This window comes from Ostrea edulis, chromosome 2 (assembly GCF_947568905.1).
Source record: "Ostrea edulis chromosome 2, xbOstEdul1.1, whole genome shotgun sequence".
NCBI classification, from domain to species: Eukaryota; Metazoa; Mollusca; class Bivalvia; order Ostreida; family Ostreidae; genus Ostrea; species Ostrea edulis.
Genome location: NC_079165.1, coordinates 14,488,601 through 14,511,683, shown reverse-complemented (window position 1 = coordinate 14,511,683; position 23,083 = coordinate 14,488,601). Strand labels below are relative to the sequence as shown.

The 23,083-nt window shown below is 34.5% G+C and overlaps 1 protein-coding gene across 1 annotated transcript; it reads left to right on the top strand.

The window, feature by feature from the left end:
* Positions 1 to 556: 556 nt before the first annotated feature.
* LOC125681588 (uncharacterized) lies at positions 557 to 22,715 on the top strand. The gene is made up of 15 exons (XM_048921745.2): positions 557 to 690; positions 3,132 to 3,269; positions 3,363 to 3,496; positions 9,921 to 10,065; positions 10,592 to 10,728; positions 13,647 to 13,782; positions 13,876 to 13,971; positions 15,481 to 15,620; positions 15,822 to 15,910; positions 15,995 to 16,079; positions 16,419 to 16,490; positions 18,431 to 18,526; positions 20,181 to 20,339; positions 22,241 to 22,336; positions 22,449 to 22,715. Exons 2-15 carry the CDS (start codon positions 3,140 to 3,142, stop codon positions 22,539 to 22,541), a joined length of 1,608 nt encoding a protein of 535 aa, XP_048777702.2. The 5' UTR covers positions 557 to 690; positions 3,132 to 3,139; the 3' UTR covers positions 22,542 to 22,715.
* The last annotated feature ends 368 nt before the right edge of the window (positions 22,716 to 23,083 follow it).

The following is a 23,083-nucleotide window of genomic DNA, read 5'->3' as shown; positions in this document are numbered from 1 at the left end:
GGAGTGAGGAAATTCATGTAAAGTGCCTTTCCCAAGGACACAACGTCAGCCCTGCCGCGGCCATGCAGGACTCGAACCCACGTCCTTTCGGTCGGGAGTCTGACGGTCTAACCACTCGGCCACCGACGCCAATATATGTCAGAATAACATATCCTCTTCGCCATCTTGTTTTATTTGTGTTTATCAGCTTCTATTACACAAACTCTCTGCCCACCGTAGCTCGTTTATGCTGTCATTGAAAATCTGAACAAAACAAAAGAGTGATTGAGATTGAAAATGGTCATTTATTACAATACCAAATGACGAAAGAAATCCTCAACAGAATATGCTGGGGGAAATCAGCTAATACATTCTACATCAAAATACCCGCAAAGCTAAATTACTCAAAGTCTGATTTCCCCCAAAGAAGACAAAATAACTTAGATAATGCCACGCTATAAGATGACAAATAAAAATTCATCAAAACAAATCCAGAGCAAAAAGACTTTGATTGGCAGTATATGATCTTTACAGATGTTCATGAACGTGGGTGTGCTTTTTAGATTGCAGACGTACGAGAGAAATCAATTACTATAGTGTCAATATAAAATCATATACACACGGAGTACATCACCAGCAATGTTGTGTGAAAAAAGCTTATTGGAAAACACGCTTGAAGATACCAACTGATACTTGTAGATTAAGACCCAGGTAAGTTTTGTGCCGTGTTGATTTCTAGATGAGGAAATCAAATAGTGATGGAGATATAAAAGTGTAAAAGAAAAATAACTTATCAATAGATATAAATTTATTACCGAAATAATTTGCTTTACTGATATAATTTTTCTATCTACATGCAATATAATTATATATTGTAAAAATGGAATATTTACACGTGGGGGAAATTTACACTAATTAGGTGGTCATGTAATAAGCGCGTAAAATTCCCTCAAGTGTGTAGTTATTTAATGTAATATATATTATATTCAGTTACCCCCCTCTCCCGGGTAATGCTGGACGTGGTAAAACGCGTACTTAAGTCCCAGTGTAAATAACCACTTGTACAGTAGTTTGTTTTGTGGTAAAGAAATTTACTTTGCTATGAAATATTCTTTATATTGATACACTATGCATGTCTGAAAAATCAAATATTTTCCATGCAAACATTAAGCCTTACGGAAGTTTTTACCCAATATTTGACTTTCTGTTATCTTTTCTCGATAATGTCAACATGTAACCCCTCTTATTTCTTTCTTAAATTTGATTAATAGACTATAAAGATTTTAATTATATGAATTTGAATTTTTTTTAAAGAAGTTTGAAATTCTTATAGCAAGACAAAACTATGGTGCTTGAAATTTTAAGTCCAAAAAGTAACGACTGATACATAAAAAACCCAATAAAATAATTTCTTTTTTTGCGAATTATACTACGTTTATCTTACATTATATCAATGTGCGTTTATAATATAAATTTAATGCAAATTCTATCTAAAATATTTCCACTAACCCTAACCCTACTGTCACAAAGGGGACGGTATCTTTCTACTAATAAAAATACACCACTCAAGTAGAAGTATTTGAATCAAGTCTGCTTCATAAGAATATAAAAACGTATCAGCTAACAAAGAAGCGCAATTCGTGCCCATGGGAATTCAACATTTATGTAATCTTTAAGAAGTGACTGTAAATCAAATGTGGATTCTACAAAACTCTAAAGAACTTCTAGTAAATTTGAAATCATATTTTTTTCTTAAATCGATAACATCAAAAGGCATGAATTTTCAACACTTTACACGACCATTTCTCACGATGAATTACATACTAGATTGGTTTACATCATAAACAGTTATTTCGTTAACAAAAATGGTAAAAGGAAAGACACGGCAGTCTTCTACATCTGCTTCGTACTTATATATTTTACTGAACTAATGACAAACGAACAATTAAACTTTGTGACAAAAGGAAGGATTTCAGCTTCTTCATCATCAGCTCCCCATATTTTGTATCAATATTTCATTATCAATTTTATATGATGTTTATGTCTCTCAACTGATTCGATTCGCAAGAGCTTCTTTTGCGTATAATAATTTTCTAAATTGGGGCAGGCTACCGACAAACATGTTGATGTTTCAAGGGTTTTAACAGTTGTTAATTTGCCGTTAATATGTATTTTCATTGAAATATTTAAGTACCAAGTAGATGTGGAGGACTCTGTCGTGTATCTTTATGTCGTTATTTGCTGAGATATGACTTAACAATGAAGATCCTGTGTCACGGCAACCATTGGTACGTCTAAGGACCTTCACTGCTGCGTCTCTGAGCAATAAACATACATGTAGGTCTAAATTTGTGTTACTACAAATGATGTCATCTCAGTATAATCTCAATGGGACGTAAAAACAACCAAGTAACCAATCCAAAAGATAAATTTTCACTGCCAGAAGGTCAAATTGAATGTCAATGTACTCATTCAAAGTCCCATGTATGCTCACATTTGTCTTCGATTTTGTATTTCGTTGTTTAAAATCAGCAGATCGCAAATTCTATAGTCGTTATAACCATTTAGTTTGCCAATACAACCTACCATTGGGTCAAATGCTGTCTGACATGTTTCATGCCGATTGTTAGGCCATTTTTGGCATACTGATTTTGACTACGAATAACTCCGTTTCACTTTATTAAGATATAGAGCTCACGGCGGGTGTGACCGGTCGACAGGGGATGCTTATTTCTCATGGGCACCTGATCCCACCCCTGGTATATCCAGGAGTCCGTGTTTGCCCAGCTCTATATTTTGTTTTGCTTATAGGAGTTGTGAGATTGATCACTGTTTGTTATCTTCACCTTTTATAATAGAAAAATACTTTTCACATATTTCAAAAATGCATGGCATCATTTTCCAGTTCTATCGCATAACCACTTTCAATCAAAACGTAACTCTTCCGTATTCTATTTCCAATACATTGAATTATTCAGTTCTAAGGTTTGGCCACTGTGACACTAGTTTTGTGAAGAAAAGAAGACCTGAAAAATAAGTTAATGAAGATAGACACAAATTGAGTTTCTTATCAGGAACGCATTCATTCACCGTCCACAGAGAGCACCGATCTGTAGACAGATTTCCCTTTATGTACATTTCTTCTTACGCAGGTAACGTGATGGGTGGACGTTTCTCACATGACCAAGAAACACTCCCACAAGCAGTCTCCAGTCATTGTAATGATCCTGCTAAGCACAAGTACATTGACAAAATCCTCGCAAGTGCTGAAGACAGTGACAACGGATTAGGTTAGCAGTAAAATGTTTCGTTTAAGTTTTTTATGACCGCGATTAGTTTTTGAATTGTTTATATATGATTACATCATAATTGTAACATTACAGGTGTGGTAGAAGAAGAGGAAGGATTTTCTGGTAAATGTATCGATTTGAAAGATTATGTTGATCAGTTTCCATTTGAAAACCTCGTCTTTGAGGGCGGTGGTGCTAAAGGCATATCCTATCCAGGAGCTCTACTGGTACTATTTCGTTTTTTAAAAATCCAGTTTATTTTCTTGATTGTTAGCCTTTTAGGCACTCTTGTTTCTTTTACAATATCGTTATTGTGTTCCTGTTATCAACTACATCATGATTACATTCGAGGTAGGGTGAAGGTGAAATGAAAAAGAAGTGACTATTTGTACATACTTGATAATTTGAATCAGAATGAAACCTATCTATAAATTTCTATAAAAGTTTTGAAATACATGCAAAATTATATTTTTAAAAATAATGTTTATACATAAATACTATATTCAAGATATTTTAGTAAGTTTGATGATGACAATTTTGAACTATTAAGTTACAAATTGTCATAAAAGCATCTTTGGACATTAAGGATTGTTTTTTGCATGATTATTTTTTAATAAACTTTACAGTAAGCAATACAAGCAAACTTTTAACGTGAAAATAGATATCCATGTTTAGAACAAAGATATATTTGAATATATTTACATTTCCAATGCATTTGCTTTTGATATCTTCACAAATTATGTTAGCCATTTCTTTATGAATGTTCTGCAGTTGAGAACAGTGCGTATATGAATCTTGATAGAAATAATACGTCTATTTCAATGGCTGGGAGAGCCGGTAGACATGAAAATAAAATGTAAATGTAGAAAATAAATTTCATTTTTGAAAATATGTGAATTGAACTTCAGGGCTTCATACCGGAATACTTTTCATGAAATACTAACACGCTTTATGAAGATTGTCGAGAATGTTTCGCTTCGCAGTTCATATCATGTATTTTCAAAAATGAACCTTATTATAAAATATATGTTTGCGTCAATTTCACAAATCACTTGTTTCTCGTCGAAGCGCATACATGGGTTCATTAAGAATCCTATGGTGATTGGAATTATATGACATTATTTCAATTTAGAGATAACCGGTTTGAATTTTTTTTAGTTCCTTTAAGCGAAAATAATGTCGTTTATAAGAATTTAAAAATATGAAAGATTATATATATATATATCTTTTTGATAAATACATCCAACAGAAAATATAGTCCATGAAAGGATGATATGAAACAAAGAATTTTGATTTAAATGAGGATTTTCAGTAAACATGAAAACATAATTGAATAATGTCTAATATCGTTTTCATGGTCCCAGGAATATCATTAGACTCAGTTGAGACTATACTCGTGAAATTTAATCTTTATCCTACCTTTATCATTATCAGTTGAAACGTACAGATTGGTACATATAACGCTGACGAAACCTTTATTTAAGAATTGTTTTTCTTAAGATGGTCAAAGTAAGATGTAAAACTTATACGGTACCAATTTTGATGCACCAGATGCGCATTTCGACAAATAATGTCTCTTCAGTGATGCTCAACCGAAATGTTTGAAATCAGAAATAACTATGAAGTTTTAGATCTAAATATAGCCAAAAACAGCGTGCCATTCAAGTGGAGCCAAATTCGTCCAAGGATAAGAGCTATGCATGAGGGAGATAATCCTTAATTTTGAAATGAATTTCTAAATTTTATAACAGCAATTAAATATACATCCGTATTTTCATACTAGTAACGAAGTACTTAGCTACTGGGCTGTAGAGACCCTCGGGGACTAATAGTCCACAGAATATGTTGATATTGTCAGCTATAAAAACCACAACATCCAAGTTGAATAATTCCTATTGCCCAGAAAGCCATGTCATGGAACCAAAATAAACAAATGAATAGAATTAATCAGGGAATGTGATAGATCCAGATTGTACAATATGATTGCACCTCTACAGATGGCAGAATTGAAAGTAGGGTAAATAAGTACCCTTGAAACAGAAAAATCAGGCACCTAGCAAGAGTGAGCATCAACTGTCAATTCCGCCGTGAACCATCTATCTTGATTACGTAAATGACCAAATGACAGGTTATATTTACGATCAGATCATTTATGACTAGCGAGATAATTTAAGCTTTTCCATCGTCACCTTCCCATATATGTGTAACACTTGCACATGGTGTCTATGTCTTTCAAATGATGGGAAACGCGAGGGCATGTTCTACATATGATCAATTTTTTAATTGATACTGGCAAAGAAGTTGATGTTACAAGGGTTTAAACATTTTTGTTTCAAGTCAACATTTTGCAAATTCAACTGTTGCTCTTATGATCTAATTTGTAAATACAAAGTACTGTTTGGTCAAATACTGTCTGACGTGCTTCTTACCAATTGTTGGGCTGTTCTTTACACACCGATTTTGGCTATGGATCATTTCCTTTATATAGGGCTCATGGGAAGTATGACCGGTCAACAGTGAATGCTTTCTTCTCCTAGGCACTTTATCTTTCGTATGTCCAGTGGCTCATGTTTGTTCTTCTCATAATGTTTATATGTTTTACGAAAGTGGTCACTGTTTTTTCTTCTCTAATTATTCACGCGTAAAATGAAAGGTGAAGATAACGAGCATTGATCACGGAATATAAACAGAGAGTTGGGTAAATATATCAGAGATGGAATTAGATGCCTAGGAGGAAGGAACCCGCTTCCACCGGTCACACCCATCGTGAGCCCTATATCTCAATTAGGTAAATGAAGTATACCATGGTCAAAATAAGTTTGCCAAAAATACCGACTTTGTTCGAGACTGTTGAATTCCCAATAACATCAACTTCGTCAGTAACCTGGGCGTCTACAAAGAACATGCTCCTGCTAATTCACGCTTCCACGCCCCGCCCACCGATGACAACGAAAGTCACATGTTTTCAGACTCCGTCAACTTATGTAAACAACATGGCGGACGATTTCAATCTTATACAGGATACTATTCAATCGCCTCGTTTACTAGTGAATTTTCACAGAAAAGTCCGTCAAAGGGTTTGACATACTTCAGAGAAGGTTATGTTAACATAATTTCAGTGAGCAAAAACACGGAAGAAACAGTAATGCATTATAACTTATTTGTTAGCTCTAGATGCTTTTGCTGTATTTGAAGTGAAGAAACACCACATCGTCTAAACATCGATTTACAGGATTCGGCTGTCATCGATGCTTACTGTTCATGCACAGCTGGGTTAATTACAAAAGGTTTACAGAGTTTTAAATAATTGTTTTGTTACGGAATTGACGATGTTTGTTGTTCAGTTGAAACTGAATAACTACATGTATATCATATATGCTGCGTTGACCAGTTCAATAAAATGTTTCATCTGCTTGCTTGCTTTTGCATATTTCATTTTACTATAATTTATGATTTACATATGAAAAACAGTTAAGCATTATCACAAATTTACATTGCAGCTCAAATACCATCTATGATCTGCATTAAATGTTCAACTTCAGTTATACTTGCATGAATATTGTAGATCTAGATATCTACATTGAAATATTTACATGCGTAATTTTTTTTTAATAGTAATGGGTTAATTAGATCATTCCAAGTTTTTATTCCACATTCACCCAAATATCTATTTCTATTAAACAAAACAACAACAACTTGCAAATCAACAGAGAGAATGTGTACAATGTTTGATAGACATCACCATTTTGACAGTACAGTCAAGAATATGCTAAATGACACACAATAGAAAACTTGGATTATAAACAAGAATATTATAAAGACTCGGACAAAAAAAAATTCCTGTTCGTAAAACATATGTTTTAATTAGTTACCCAACCCCTTGTACTATAGTAGATGTTGTCATTACATAGCAACACATTATAATAATTCGTTAAAGGAGTCATGATATTAAAATCGAAGTTTATCATAAATAGGACAATAAATTAAGTACCAATTCTTTTTTTTATTTTCAACAAATAATTCACAACTGTGGAATAATCATTGTTCTTTAAGAATAAATGGTTTACAATATCTGTCTATTTTAATTGTCAATGAATCTGCATAAATTCTTAAATTTTCTTGGTTGTGAGCATCCACACATTTCAAAGGAAAATTTAAGTAATCTACTAGTTTATATTCATCATAATGTAATTTTTCCCAAAGTTGGACATAAATTTACTCTCTTATAAAATTTTGATTATCATTTTAGATAAACTACTCGCATTGTATACAAGTAGTACATGCAATAAATTCACATGCTCTACAATTTTCTCTTCAACCCTGGGTTTTGTCCAAGACTTAGTAGAGTGCAAACTATCCAAACTTTATTGATGTCTCCATATGTATACATGTACTAACTGGTGGGAATACACTGACAGAGATACAGAGGTGCAGGCATATTTCCCCAGGTTCTTTGGATATCGTGAAACCTATGTCTACCAAAATGAATTCCCCTTCCAGAATAATTCAACCCACCATCAGTTAACAAAGGAGTTTGTAAATTCTACTTTTCTCTATAACAGCAACATCTGACATAGATCCAGTAAATAATTCACTAGCAAATATGATAATGATAACAGCCTTTATTTATCCAGGATAACACAAAATAGCATACAGCTACATGTAGTTTCCATTGTGTCCCCTAAAGGATCACAAGTCACAAGTCCCCTTTATGTTGTAGCTGATTGGTAGTCAGAATGTATAATTTGTAACTGTAGTTTTAAAGAAGATGGTTTCTGTGATTTCCTTTCTGCACAATCAATGATAGCGATGGTTGTTGGGACTTGAGCTTTATTCAGTTGGCATGTTATTAATATCATCCCTATAGGACTATATTGAAACACAACCTAACACAAAATAAGGTCAATTCAGGCACAAAATAGTCCTTAATTTCAAAATTATGTCTCAGCCTCATCAGTGTTAATAACAACTGCGATTTTTTTGTCATATTTGTTATGCCCCTCCTTTTTTACACACTGGGGAATTTGCTCAGATGTATATAAAAAACTCTAACAAAGTACAAAATGCGGTATGTCTCAAATTGATATACATAGTGTAATATAAAAACAACCCTGTTTTTTCTCTTGCTGTAGAATACTCATAATGTCAAAAGGGGTGGCCTGTTGGTGGGGTTAATCTTCGGCTTCCATTGATAACTGGAGTTGCAGATGATGATTCAGTATGCTCTGTTGATGAAAGGCATCTCCTGCGGTTGTAAACTGGTCTTGTAAATTCTCTGACTTGTGCTGCTATTACAAGTATATCCAATGAATCTATAAAGAAACAACAACAAATTTTTAGCATTTGGAAGTAAAACATAGATGCTGAGAGGGGCCATGGAATTTTAAAAGGTGACCTGACCTATTACATGAAAGTTCCTATGCATACATTACACCCAACAATTTATTAGCTATTTATTTCAGTTTGCTCTAATTATTATGATCTAAATTCTAATTTAAAACCATTTATTACAATATATATATGGACATAAATTCTATTGATATTTAAAAACTTTTACCACTGAATCAGTCTGATTACTGATACTTTAGAACTTTATTTCCTGGTATGATCTATTGTAAGAATCATGGAACGAAAACCTTGAATATTTCGCTCTTACAGTCATGTTACATGTATGTTATGATATGTATGGCTGAGCAGGGAAAATTTAAGACACCAGACCAGAAACTGCATATATATTGGTGTAAATATTAAATGAATTGACCCTAGATATGAAAATAGTTTAGATAGGGGATTCTTGTTAATAGATAATATACTAAAACAATAATATTGTGTAGCTCTTAGCACAGGTGCTTGGGTTCATGACACCCCCTCCCCTGAACAACCTAGCTACACGTATTGTTATATCCAATGGTTGTAATTTTTAAAAAGAGCTATTTTGGGGTATGCAAGCCATTGTTGACATGCATTAGTGGGATTTTTAACAAGAAATAATTTAAATCAAGTCGTGTAGGTTATTCGGAAGATGGGGGGATGGGTGGGGGTGGGGATGGGGTGGGGGGTCCTGAACCCAAGCACCTATAGCTCTTAGTACATTTATACACGTGACATGGGCATGTATTATTATCAGTCCCTGATTAACTATTACTATTAACTAATACATAATTGTCTGCTAAGACTAACTTACTTTTAAACATACAAACGTGTACCGGTCCATTCCGCTCTTACTGTGGGGCCTATCGCAGGCCTTTATCCCACGTAAACATTAATCTTTTTGTGATTTTGGGTTTGGAAATGGGATAAACATCACTTCTAGTATCCTTTCTGGGTAACGAGAATCACTGTTGAATATCCCCGACGCACAAAATTCCACCAATTTTATGAGAACTCGAAGTAATCAGGCTAAAACATCTGTACCTCAAAACCTCCGACATCACAAGTTTTGACGGAGGTAATGGCGTACAATATAATTCTTCCGCGATTCTGATTTGCTGTGAGGAGATGATAACCGCACCTCCCCTAACGACAGTGGAAGCGTGGATTTCCTACAAAGTTACCTTTTTTCCCTTAAATTTGCTACATAGTTAGACTATGTGAACGTGATGTAAGCTAGTTAAACTTGAGTGATACTTATAAATGTTAAAACTATTTCAGGCACTAGAAGAGCTTGGGATAATGTCGAAGATCAAACGATTCTCTGGAACAAGTGTAGGTTCCATTGTTGCTTTTATGGCTGCGCTTGGGTACAGCTCCCAGGAAATACAAGAAGTCGTTCAGAAAGATTTTAAAACGTTCTTTGGTAAGAAAATATGAAGAAAAAACCCACGTAAGTGTCGATGACATAACCAAACGCTATCAATTACACTACGCTTACAAAATGATCATTAGAACTATATTCGTTACTTGAGGATTTTGGCATGATTAATCTGGTTACAATGAAGACCTACATGTATCACGAGGCGCCACTTGGTGACTGTTTTGAGCATATCAAATGATAGTACCTTGTAACATTAATAGTAATAGTTTATCCAACATTTCAAAGTAATGTGTAGATACAAAGATAAATAACGTTCAATATGCTACTGTATTCTTTCTAAATTACTTGATTTACATAAGTAAGGAATGTGAACAATTTTTGAGGTTTTTTTTCATTTTCGTTGACTTCCAGTATTTTTACTTATCTATACAAATATTACTTCTAGTTAAGAGAGTTAAAAATTTCTAGCTGGAGTTTAAACTAGAGATAACATGTTGATTGTAATTTATAGAGAAAAGAATGAATTATGAGGTCCACAAAATAAATTGATAATATCTTTTTCATATAGATGCTAAACTCGGACGATTAAGCGTAATACCGAATTTATTACGCTATTTTGGATGGCAACCAATGAACAAGTTCTACGAATTCTTGGGAGAACTCGTTGAAAATAAACTTAGTGATAAGGATGCAACATTTAGCGATGTAAGTTGATGATAACTTTCGTGTGTGTGGTGTGTATGGTGTGTGTGTGTGTGTGGTGTGTGGTGTGGGTGGGTGGGTGTGGTGGAGAGAGAGAGAGAGAGAGAGAGAGAGAGAGAGAGAGAGAGAGAGAGCTGTTTTTGAAACCGACTCTTCAAAGTCTGGTTCGTTAGTATTGAAATTATAATGTCCAAGTGGAAGGAATTATTGGATAATAACCGTCAAGGCTGAGGAATTTAGTTGAAAAATATACAAGCATTAAGAGTGATCGTTTTCCTTTATTTCCTAAGAACATCTGGAGATTAAGGCGGTTATTCTTCAACAATTCCTACAACGAAGTAATGAAATAGAAGTGATAAATCTCATAAATACACAATTAAGAGTACAGTGAACACTGACATCTGGATACATCAGAAATGGAATCAGGTGCTCACCATCAGGTACACGGAGTAATCCACAATCAAAATCAGTATGTAAATGAAACATCCCAGACAGCATTCGACCTAAAACAGGTTGTATTTGCAAGTAGGATTATTATAAAGATCATATAATTTGCAAATTACCGGCTTTAAAGAAGACTGTTAAAGCCCATGTAACATCAACGTATTTGTCAGTAGCTTGCCTTCATTTAAAAATTGGTCATACTCAGAACATGCTCTCGCTTATCGAATCAATTAAGACACATTACTTCCACATGCAGGTGACAATAGAATATTGCTACATAATTGTGGAAAATTCATGATTGAGAAGCTGAAGTCATCCAGTGTGTTATAAAGTTGAGTTGTCAATTTGTCGTTAACATTTATGACATTGGTCAATAAAATATCTATATAAGAAGCAGATATTGACGACTCTTTTGTGTCTTTTATTCTCAGTTCAATGGGTTTGTTGTTTGTTTTAACCCCGTCGAGAATATTTGACTTATACTGATAATTCATCAGTTGTTGGTGGATTACCACAAATGTCGACCTATGTCTAGCGCTTACAACCATAGCAATGAGGATTCGTTGATATGCCAATCTCTGCTTAAGACCACTACTTAGATTTGTATCAATCGAGATAGGCTACTGACAAACAAGTTGGTGTTACAGTCTCGTCTGATGTCGGCATTTTGCAAAGTCTGTGGTCGTTATAACGATTTGGTTTACCAATAAAACTTGTCATTTGGGTCAAATGCTGTTTGACGTGGTTCATACCAATTGTTAGGCCGTTCTTCAGACACTGATTAACTTCTCCTCGTCACCTGATCCCACCTCTGATATATCCAGGAGTCCGTGTTTGCCCTAATTTTAAGTTTTTAGGAGTTATGAAATTTGACACTGTTCGTTATCTTCACTTTGTTCTAAATGTCAAGTGTTCATTAAGTAACAAGGACGGCTTATCTTTACGTCTTAGGTTTGACGCGGCTATACCACGAGGGGGGAGGGGGCTCGAATTCACGAATACTTTACTACTGAGCTACTGCGACAAGTGAATTCATTGGGAGATATCGAATCAAGATCAGAACAAAAACGAACATTGTTAAAAACATCGTGGATATATCTAAATGCTAATTTTAAGGTAACAGAAATTTAACTTCTCATGTAGAAGGGTTTGAATAAATTCTGCCTCATAAGAATATAAAAACAGGTCGACTATTGAAGGAGCACAATTCGTGTTCATGGAAACTCCACCAGACTCTTGGAAGCCTTCATCAGTAAAGACCACGCAGCTATTGTCAATGAAGAACCCCAAAATCCTTTTAATATCAACTTCATAGTATGGAGATTCAGAGTGTATTTTCTAAACAACAGATCACAAGATATGATTGAATTTCATTGAAAAGCAGGTGTCGATGATGTCCAGAAGCCTAGTATTTAATTGATCGTGACGGAACGGTTGAGTGAAATATTGAAAAGTCATAAGTTTTGATGTTGATTTAGGAAATGTTTTGTTATTTCAAATTTCATAAAAGTTTTGTGGAATTTCCTATAATCAACATTTGATTTACACCACTTCTCGCATATGCTGTGGTAAAATACATTTGAAGTTTCTCCTTCAAAGCAGTTGAAAGTTCTGTGAGAAGCAAAGATAGGGGGTTGGCAGAGCATTTACCGAATCTTGCAATGTATGAAAAGTGAAGATAACGAACAGTAATCAATCTTCTCCATCGTCAACTTCCCATATTTATTTAGCAATATTCTATTATCACCTGCACATGGTATTTAAATATCTCTACTGCTTCAATACGCAAGAGCTTGTTCTGCGTATGGTCAGTTTTTAAATCGAGGCAGGCTACTGACAAACAAGTTGATGGTGCAGGGGTTACAACAGCCAGCATTTCACAACTTCTATGGTCGTTATAACAATTTAGTTTGCCAATACAACCAATCATTGGGTCAAATGCTTTGTGATTTGTTTTATACTCCTCCTAGGCACCTAATCGGCGGGTTTGACCGGTCAACAGGGGATGCTTACTCCTCCTAGGCACCTAATCGCACCTCTGGTATATCCAGGGTCCGTGTTTTGTCCAACTCTCCATTTTGTATAGCTTATAGGAGTTATGAGATTGATCACTGTTCGCTATCTTCTCCTTTCATTAAGGGAATAAATTGTTCAGGGTATAGATTAAGTGATCAGTCGACTGAAACATATGACAATGTGCAAAAATAACCGCTTAATTCGATTAACTATCTCAACTGCTCCGAAAATTTGACAGTTGTTACTTTTAATTGAATTCTTCAGCTGTTGATACTAACTTCAAATTATTTATTCGCGTACTTCCATATAAGCGTATTGAAAGACACACAAAATAAGCTCTAATTAAGATATAAAAGTTGCACAAATGAAATATTACAGTGCTTCTATGAAACGAAACTCGTAGCATAGGAATGACTAAACATGGTTCATGTCTTATTGGAAAGTCAATCTTCTATCTAAAGTTTTATAAGAACACTGGAAAGGAACTTTGTATCGTTGTCACCAACGTTAACTATATGGAGGAGGAATATTTTCATCCCAAGACCACACCCAACGTTCCGATCAGAATGGCGGTCCGGATGTCTACAAGTATTCCAGGTAAAGACATTCACAAAATTTATCAATCCTTCTTTTGATGTTATTTCATTTATTTTGTGATGCTAAAATTTTGTATAATAAATTTATATTTAGGCATGACGCAACCGGTACATTATACAAAATCTGGCTGTAAATGTGTATATGTCGACGGTGGACTGTTGGTTAACTATCCCATTTCTTGTTTTGACGGTAAATGAAATTCTGATTTTTTCCTTCGTAAAATAACATCAGCTTTCATGTTCATATACTTCTATATGATGTGATATAACATTTTGCACTAAACACGTGAAAGTAGTTTAATATAGAATTAAATCTGTAGAAATACAATGACACAATAAAAACAGTAATTCAACGATTTCCTATCAATATAATGTCTTTCTTTGGTTTGTAAAACGAGATGTGTAGTTCGCAAACACTACAGGAAAACTTTGTATAACCCACTAATATTTGAAACCTTCATCTCGCGTTTAACAAACCAAATACATCATTTTATAAATCTAACACAACGCAACAACATACACACACTTTCAAAATGTCATAAATTACATAAATATGCGTATCCAAAATAATGTATATCGTGAAATCCACATCATGTACCTTGTCAGCACGATTGGTCAATGAAAGGTGAAGATAACAAACAGTGATACATCTTATAAATCCATAACCAATACAAAATAGATAGTTGGGCAAACATGGACCCTGTTACACACCCGAGGTGGAATCAGGTGCCTAGGGGAGTAAGCATCCCCTGTCGACCGGTCACACCCGCCGTGAGTCCTATATCTTGATCAGGTAAACGGAGTCATCCGTAGTCAAAATCAGTGTGCCACGGACGGTCTAACAATCGGTATGAAACACAGCAGAAAATATCTAACCCAATGATAGGTTGTATTGGCAAGCTACATAATTATAACGACCATAGAATTTGCAAAATGCTGACTTTAATCGAGACTGTTGAAACCTTTGTAACATCAACGTGTTTGTCAGTAGCCTGCCTCGATTTAAAAACTGATTACACACAGAACAAGCTTTTGCGGATTGAATCAGTTGAGATATATAAACACCATATGCAGGTGACAATGGAATGTTGCTACATAAATATGGAAAGTCGGTGATGGATAAGCTAAAATCATCCCGTTTGTCATAAAGTTGAATTATTAGTTTGCGATAGATATTTAATGTCAATAAAATATCTAAATACGAAGCAGATGTGGAGGACTCTGTAGTGTTTTTTGTTTTGAGTTCCCAGGGATATATCAAATTGACATATGAATGAAATTCATTATTGTTAATGTATAAAACATCGTCGATATATCTTAATGTCGAGTTGAAGGTCACAGCAAGATATGTTTCTTCTCATGGAAAAGCTTTTGAATAAACTCTTCTTTATAACAGTATAAAAACAGGTCAGCTAACAAAGGAGCACAATTTGTGACGATGGAAATTCCATCAGAATGTCAACAAAGTATTAAAAGCATGACTGGAAATGTTATGCAAACACCAACAGAAGGATGATACATGTATATCATAATAATATAAAATATTTAAAACACACACAAACAACCGAACCAAACCAACAAAATCAAAATCCTTTTACGAGAGATTTATAATGCTAGACCCTAAATCCTACAGCGCACACTCCACATGTTCTTTTAGCGAAAATCATAAACTAAGTGTGTGGTATGAATCGTGCATTAGGATGGTGGTTATCGATGAAGAAAGAAGATTCTTTTTATAAAAGATTACAGCCTCTGGACAGATTGCCTAGTATCATGAACAGAAGAAATAGATTTGCTCGGGATGAAAAGACTGCCGACAAAACATTGGGATTTATACTGGTAAGAATTTGCAATTGTAATGATAAGCATACTCTTTTTCTCTTTGTTAATCACAATCGTATAGGTGGAACCAATGGTTGTATTATTGTGTCATCTTGAAAAGAGGAAAACAGTAAAAGGGGTATTTATGGAAATATAGACTAAGCAGTGTATTTTTGTAACTAATATTTATTTATAATCATTTGGATTTGTAACTTGTAGTATGCTAAGGACGAAATTCAAAGCTTCAAAGCAGTCTTTGAAAGTAGAAGAAACACGACAACTGTTTATCCGGATACAAAATTAGGAAGGTAATACACACGTTGTGACTGTGCATATGACAATATTATATAAAGTCAATAGTTTTACACCTTTAAAAATGTTTTTGTGCATAGAAAAGCGATGCAGAAAATGAAAAACGAGACGAAACTGGGGAAAGAACACTTGCGTGTAAAAGGTGCTATCAATAAATTTTTAAAGGTACGCACTACTAATAATATTCAAGATTCTTTTTCATATTTAACTATGTATTCTTCCTCTGATAATCGTTTTGGAATGTTTTCTCAACAATTAGAATATGATACTTAAGAAAACACCATTTTGATGATTACAGAAGCACTATTTCATGGGGCGTAATATCATGATTATCAAAGACGTTCATCTTCTTAAAGGATGTTTCTGTACATTGTTTTGTTACATCTTCCGTATGACGTTGTTAAGTTTTCAATTTGATTGAATTTCTAGATCAAGCACAATGATTTGATTTTATCTGTTGATGATGAAAATATATGATATACATATACTATTATATGTTACAAGATTGCATCAAAGCATGATATAGACAGCGATGCAATGATCAGCAAAGATGAACTCGAGGCAATGCTGAATGATGTAAGTTATGCAAGAACATAGTGTGGCTGGCCCTAAACTGTGGAATGCTCTACCATATGACATTAGAACTGCTGCTAGTCTCTGTATCTTTAAATTTAAACTAAAGACTCATTTGTTTACAATTTATTTTAACTAGTCTGTGCAGATGAAATCTAAATCAAGATTACTATGTTATGCAATCATATCGGACTCCTTATCTTCACCTACTAGTCATTTGTTTTTATACAATTTGTTTTACTTATTTTATTGTTATTTAAATAGCGTTTACAGCAATATGGATTTTACGCTTTACAAAATAAATTCATTATTATTATTCTTATAGAAAACAGAGAAATGATGTCCCCATGGCATCCAAAGTATTGTCTATAGTTGTATAATGCATGTATCATCATAAAATATATACGAATACATGTTTCTAGATTAATGTTTCACTGTTTCTCAATGAATGATCGATTGTATATAGCTTAACGCGAAGGTCGAGAATTTTTCACTCATATGGGGACGTCACCATCGCCGGTGAAGGGCTGCAAAATTTAGGCCTATGATTGTCGCTTATGGCCCTTGAGCAGAGAGGGATCTTTATCATACCACACCTGCTGCGACACGGGGCCTCGGTTTTTTTGGGTCTCACACGACGGACCGCCCTATTTAGTCACCTCTTACGATAATCAAGGGGTACTGAGGACGTATTCTAACCAGGATCCTCATGGAAGTTTCCCCAATGAAAAGTATTGTTATTATCTAGGCTACCAGGTGTATAACGTTTTGGTACGGTAACATATTATATCCCTGCTATTTCGACCTTTTTAAATTTAACACATGCAATGGGATACCCTGTCAAAAATACCATTGTCCAGGGCTAACATACGCACTGAAATAGTGTATGTTTTTGCAAAATTGATAGAATACAAAAACCTCGGAATATGGGTCTCATTGTGTGTTTGTATGCTTACAAGAAATACAAAATTAAGCGTAGGGAAACATGGACCCTTGGACACACCAGAGAAAGGATCAGGTGCCTAGGAGGAGTAAACGTCCCCTGTTCACCCATCTCACCCGCCTTTAGCCCTCTATGGTTAACAGTTAAACGGGGTAATCTATAGTCAAATTCAGTATGTAAAGAAAGGTCTTACAAATGGTAAGAAAAAAAGACAGCATTCGACCTAACGAAAGGCTGTGTTTTTTTTAAAAATAACGATCATTATAATGACCAAACAATTGCAAAACACGGATTCCAAACATGACTGATGAAACTCCTACAACATTAATTGTCAAAAGTTTACCACGATTTAAAAGTTGATGATACGCTGAACATTCTCTCGCGTATCGAATCAGTTGAGATATAACAATGAATGTGATAATAGAAAAATGAATATGGAAAGTTGACGATGAAGAAACTAAAGGCATTGTGTGCATCATTACGTTGAATTGTTACATGTAGTTTTCCGTTAACAATTATCCTCTTTTATGTACCATTCATAATTTTATTCGCTTAGAAATTACACTAAATGTAGGTAAATTTTAATATTTGCATGTCGCTCAAGGCCAGTGCAATTAGCTCTATCTACAGCATCTATCTATCTATCTATCGCACAATATGAATGAGTAATGATGTTCAACTATAGAATTGAAATCTTTATTGAAGAATTTCTCAAGGTATGGGTTAAACTTTCCAACATACACATTTTCATTATGCAATGTAAGAAAAAGGAATATATATATTATATACCATTTTAAAACATTCACTTTCAGAAACCTATATATAAGAATCTCCTTTCACCAATAAAGATTTTTTTTTTAAATCTTTGATATACGTATGTAGTTTCTAAAACCTGCATAGTTCACTAAACTAGAAAATTAACATATATCAAAGTTTAAAAAAATCTTTATTGACGAAAGGAAATTCTTTTGTATATGTTTAGACACGATGTGTTTTGTAGAAAGCCTTCACTCAATGTGACAAAGAAAGACTATTTGGAAAAGATGTTACTACTGAGGATGTTATGAAACAACTTGATAAAGACGGAAACGGCAAGGTATACATCCTCGAATATTGCGTTGGCTTTTTGGACACTAGAATATTCACAAACATGTTGCTGTCAATTTGTAGATTTTCAAGACATACACAAAGCTAATTGTAGGTAATTTTTAAAAACTCTAATTAATGTCTACTTCAAGCTGTTCTTTTGTGGATCATGAACTAGTTCGCGATAAATGCATGAAACCGCGCCTAAAAAGCAGCATGATGTTAATATACAGGAATGATGTTCTAATGTTCGTAAATACTTAACCAAAGACACCAGTGCAAGGTAAAGATAACGAACAGTGATCAATCGCAGAATGCAGAGTAATGAATGGCAGGATTCAAATTCAATTACCGGTATTTTAACTTCCGGTATTTTAAATTTACATGTACATGATCAAACAATTCGTCTGGAAGTATAATTTAGAGTAACGAGTCTTTTTGGGAGAATATCATCACTTAACATTGTCTATGATATATTGACAACCTCAATAAAGTTCCTAAGTTACGGTCTTCATGTAAAACTTATACGGTACCAATTTTTATGCACCAGATGCGCATTTCGACAAATAATGTCTCTTCAGTGATGCTCAACCGAACTGTTTCAAATCCGAAATACAAAATGGAGTTTTAGAGCTATTTGAGGGAAAAACAGAGTGCCAAAAAGTGGAGTCAAATTTGTCTAAGGATAAGAGCTATGCGTGAGGGAGATAATCCTTAATTCAATTTGAAATGAATTTCTAACTTTTATAACAGCAATTGAATATACATCCGTATTTTTAAGCTAATAACAAAGTTCTTAGTTGCTGGGCTGTAGAGACCCTCGGGTACTAACAGTCCACCAGCAGAGGCCTCTAACCAGGGGTCATAATGTAAAACTTATACGGTACCAATTTTAATGCACCAGATGCGCATTTCGACAAATAATGTCTCTACAGTGATGCTCAACCGAACTGTTTGAAATCCGAAATAATAATGAAGTTTTAGAGTTATTTGAGGGGAAAACAGAGTGCCAAAGAAATGGAGTCAAATTCGTCTAAGTATAAGAGCTATGCACGAGGGAGATAATCCTTAATTTTGAAACGAATTTCTAAATTTTATAACAGCAATTAAATATACATCCGTATTTTCAAGCTAGTAACGAAGTACTTAACTACTGGGCTGTAGAGACCCTCGGGGACTAACAGTTTACCAGCAGAAGCCTCGACCCAGGGGTCATAATGTAAAACTTATACGGTACCAATTTTAATGCACCATATGTGCATTTCAACAAATAATGTCTCTTCAGTGATGCTCAACCGAATTGGTATTCATGAAATTGTCTTCTCGAGCCTTCGACAAAATTTTTAATCGCATTCATGTCGAAGTTCATGTTCTTATGTATTTTCTAAAAACGAAATTTATTCTTAAGTGGTGATGATCCCTATTCTTTTGTAAGAGTGTTTTTAAAACGTAAGTGTATACTACTCAGTGGGTTTGTATCAGAGACTTTCTGAGAGCTGTCATTATTTGATACTGTAAACAGAATTACAATCAATGGAAAGTTTTGGAAAAGACTACGTGTATCCATTTCTTTGTCATTCGATTTCAGTATGTAAGTAAATGCGTACTGTCCACACATGCATCGAGAAACTGAATACATTCACAAAGATCAACGATTTTTGTAGATTGATTTTGAAGAGGTGGTCGTATTCATAGAGGATATGGGATTGACAATAGCAAATCGTAATATGGGATTTAGAAGACAGGAAGCGACGACATTGCTGAAGTTTATGCAAACACTGTACACAACATTGTTCTTCAGTGTCAACGAAATTGGATTTAGTGTAAGTCATATATCATGAATAGATGAGAGGTGCTGACTAACGAAATTGGATTTAGTGTAAGTAATATATCATGAAGAGATGAGAGGTGCTGATTAACGAAATTGGATTTAGTGTAAGTAATATATCATTAATAGATGAGAGGTGCTAATTAACGAAATTGGATTTAGTGTAAGTCATCTATCATGAATAGATGAGAGGTGCTGATTAACGAAATTGGATTTAGTGTAAGTAATATATCATGAATAGATGAGAGGTGCTGATTAACGAAATTGGATTTAGTGTAAGTAATATATCATGAATAGATGAGAGGTGCTGATTAACGAAATTGGATTTAGTGTAAGTAATATATCATGAATAGATGAGAGGTGCTGATTAATCGCATTGCATTAACTTGTCAATACTGATGTACGTGACATTTAGTCACAGATTCAGATTAACGTAGTAACGGTAACAAAAACAGACATTTGATTCTATTTCATGTCCAGTGTGTGAAGTGAAAATGGAAATACAAAGGTTTTAGATACCAAACACCGATCAATGAAAAAGTGAACATAATTAACAGTTAATCTCATAAATTTTAAAAAAGTATACAAAATTAAAAATAGGGCAAAGAACGACCTATATACATACCAGAGGTGGAATCAGGTGCATAGGCGTAATCATCCACTTTTGACAGGCCATACCTGTCGTCAGTCTCATATCTTGATCAGGTAAATAGAGTAATCCGTAGGCAAAACTAGTGTCCAAAGAACGGCTTACGAATTGGTATAAAACACCTCAAACAACATGATTTTATCTAATAACAGGTTGTATTTGTAATTTTGATCCTTATAGAATTTGCGAAATGCTGACTTTGCGCGATACTGTTGAAACCCCAAACATCAAATTATTTGTCGGTAGCTTGCCTCGATTTAAAAACTCGTCATATGCAAAATATAATATTTTGTATGGAATGAGTTTAGATACATAACTATCATATGCAGACGTTGATGCAATATTGCTGCATAAATGCGGGATGTTGAAGATGTGAAACTGAATTCATTTCGTTTATCATAAACTTGTGTTGTTCGTTTGCCGTTGATGCCTACAATCTGTAAAATATCGAAATTTGAAGCAGATGTGGAGAACTCTGTAATGTCGTTTACTTCGAGTTCACTGTGACATAACGAATCGACTCATGAATAAAAGTTAATATTATCAATATGCAAGGTGAAGATAACGAACAGTGATCAATCTCATAACTCCCACAAGCAATACAAAATAGACAGTCGGGCAAACACGGACCCCTGGACACACCAGAGGTGGGATCAGGTGCCTAGGAGGAGTAAGTATCCCCTGTTGACCGGTCACACCCACCGTGAGCCCCATATTCTGATCAGGTAAACGGATTTATCCGCAGTCAAAATCAGTGTGCCAAGAACGGCTTAACAATCGGTATGAAACACGTCAGACAGCATTTGACCCAATGCGAGGTTGTATTGACGAACTAGATCGTTATAACGACCATAGAATTTGCGAAATGCTGACTTCAATCGAGACTGTTAAAATCCCTGTACCATCAACTTGTTTGTCAGTAGCTTACCTCGATTTAAAACAGACATATGTGAAATGTCGATATCTCTAAATGTCGAGTTGAAGGCCAGCAAGAAATTCCGTCCTTCCCTGTAGATGCTTTGAATACTGCCTCGTACCAGGTCAGCTGATAAAGGAGCACAAAGTGCTCCCATGGGATGTGCAAAAGTGTTTGTAGACCTGATCTCCATAAAACTATAAAATAATATCAATGAGGAGCTCAAATATCTTTTTAAAAATCCCTCCAAAGTACTTGTCCTTCTAAATTCAAAAAAATAGCAACAGTGCACAATTTGAATTACGTCATGAATGTTTTTTTTTTGTTTCAGTCAGATGATTTGTCTAGAACAGTTGGGATAAATACGCATTATGTAGGGACATTGGAGTTGAATTACCAAAAGGAAGATGTAGACTTTTTGAATAAGGTAAGATGGAAGTTAATGCGCATCAATTTCGTTATAAATCTTTATTCTCTGAATGTGGTTTTGATTTACTTGAATGGATACCGAACACAATATCATTTTTATTTCTGTTTAGGAGTCGTATGAATCCACCATGGCATTCTTGAAAGATTTTGTTGCAACAAAGTTACAAGCAAAGGATGAGAAACAAGGTGACCTGGCGAAGTAGCGTCGTTAGTGCCATATTCAAACACTCAATAAGTATTGCCAAAGTCATTATTCAAAGCTAAGGACTTACATGCACTTTTCATTCAAATTGACATTCATTGTGTGTTGGGTACTCTCAGAATGTAGTTGTATTCTTTTCAATATCCAAGTATATACAATAAAGATGGAAGCAGAATTCGTTTGATTGTCATGCAGGTACCTTCGTGATATGAGAAATGCATCTTGTGAAAAGTGAAGATAACTCTTTTATTTGCCATGTAGGTCATCTGTCCTTACACCTATTGCAGTATCCAAGTGGTGTGAGAAATATATCTTAAACGAGATTATTAAAACCTCGTAACATCAGCGCATTTATCAGAGGCCTGTTTCCATTTAAAAAAGATAATACACAGAAAATGTGCTCGTGTCTCAAATCACCACTGTATGCAGGTGATAATGGAATATTGCTATATAAGTATGGGATGTTGACAATGGAGAAGCTAAAGTTATTCCGATTGTCTTAAACCTAACATATCCATATTCAATAAAATGTCCAAATATGAA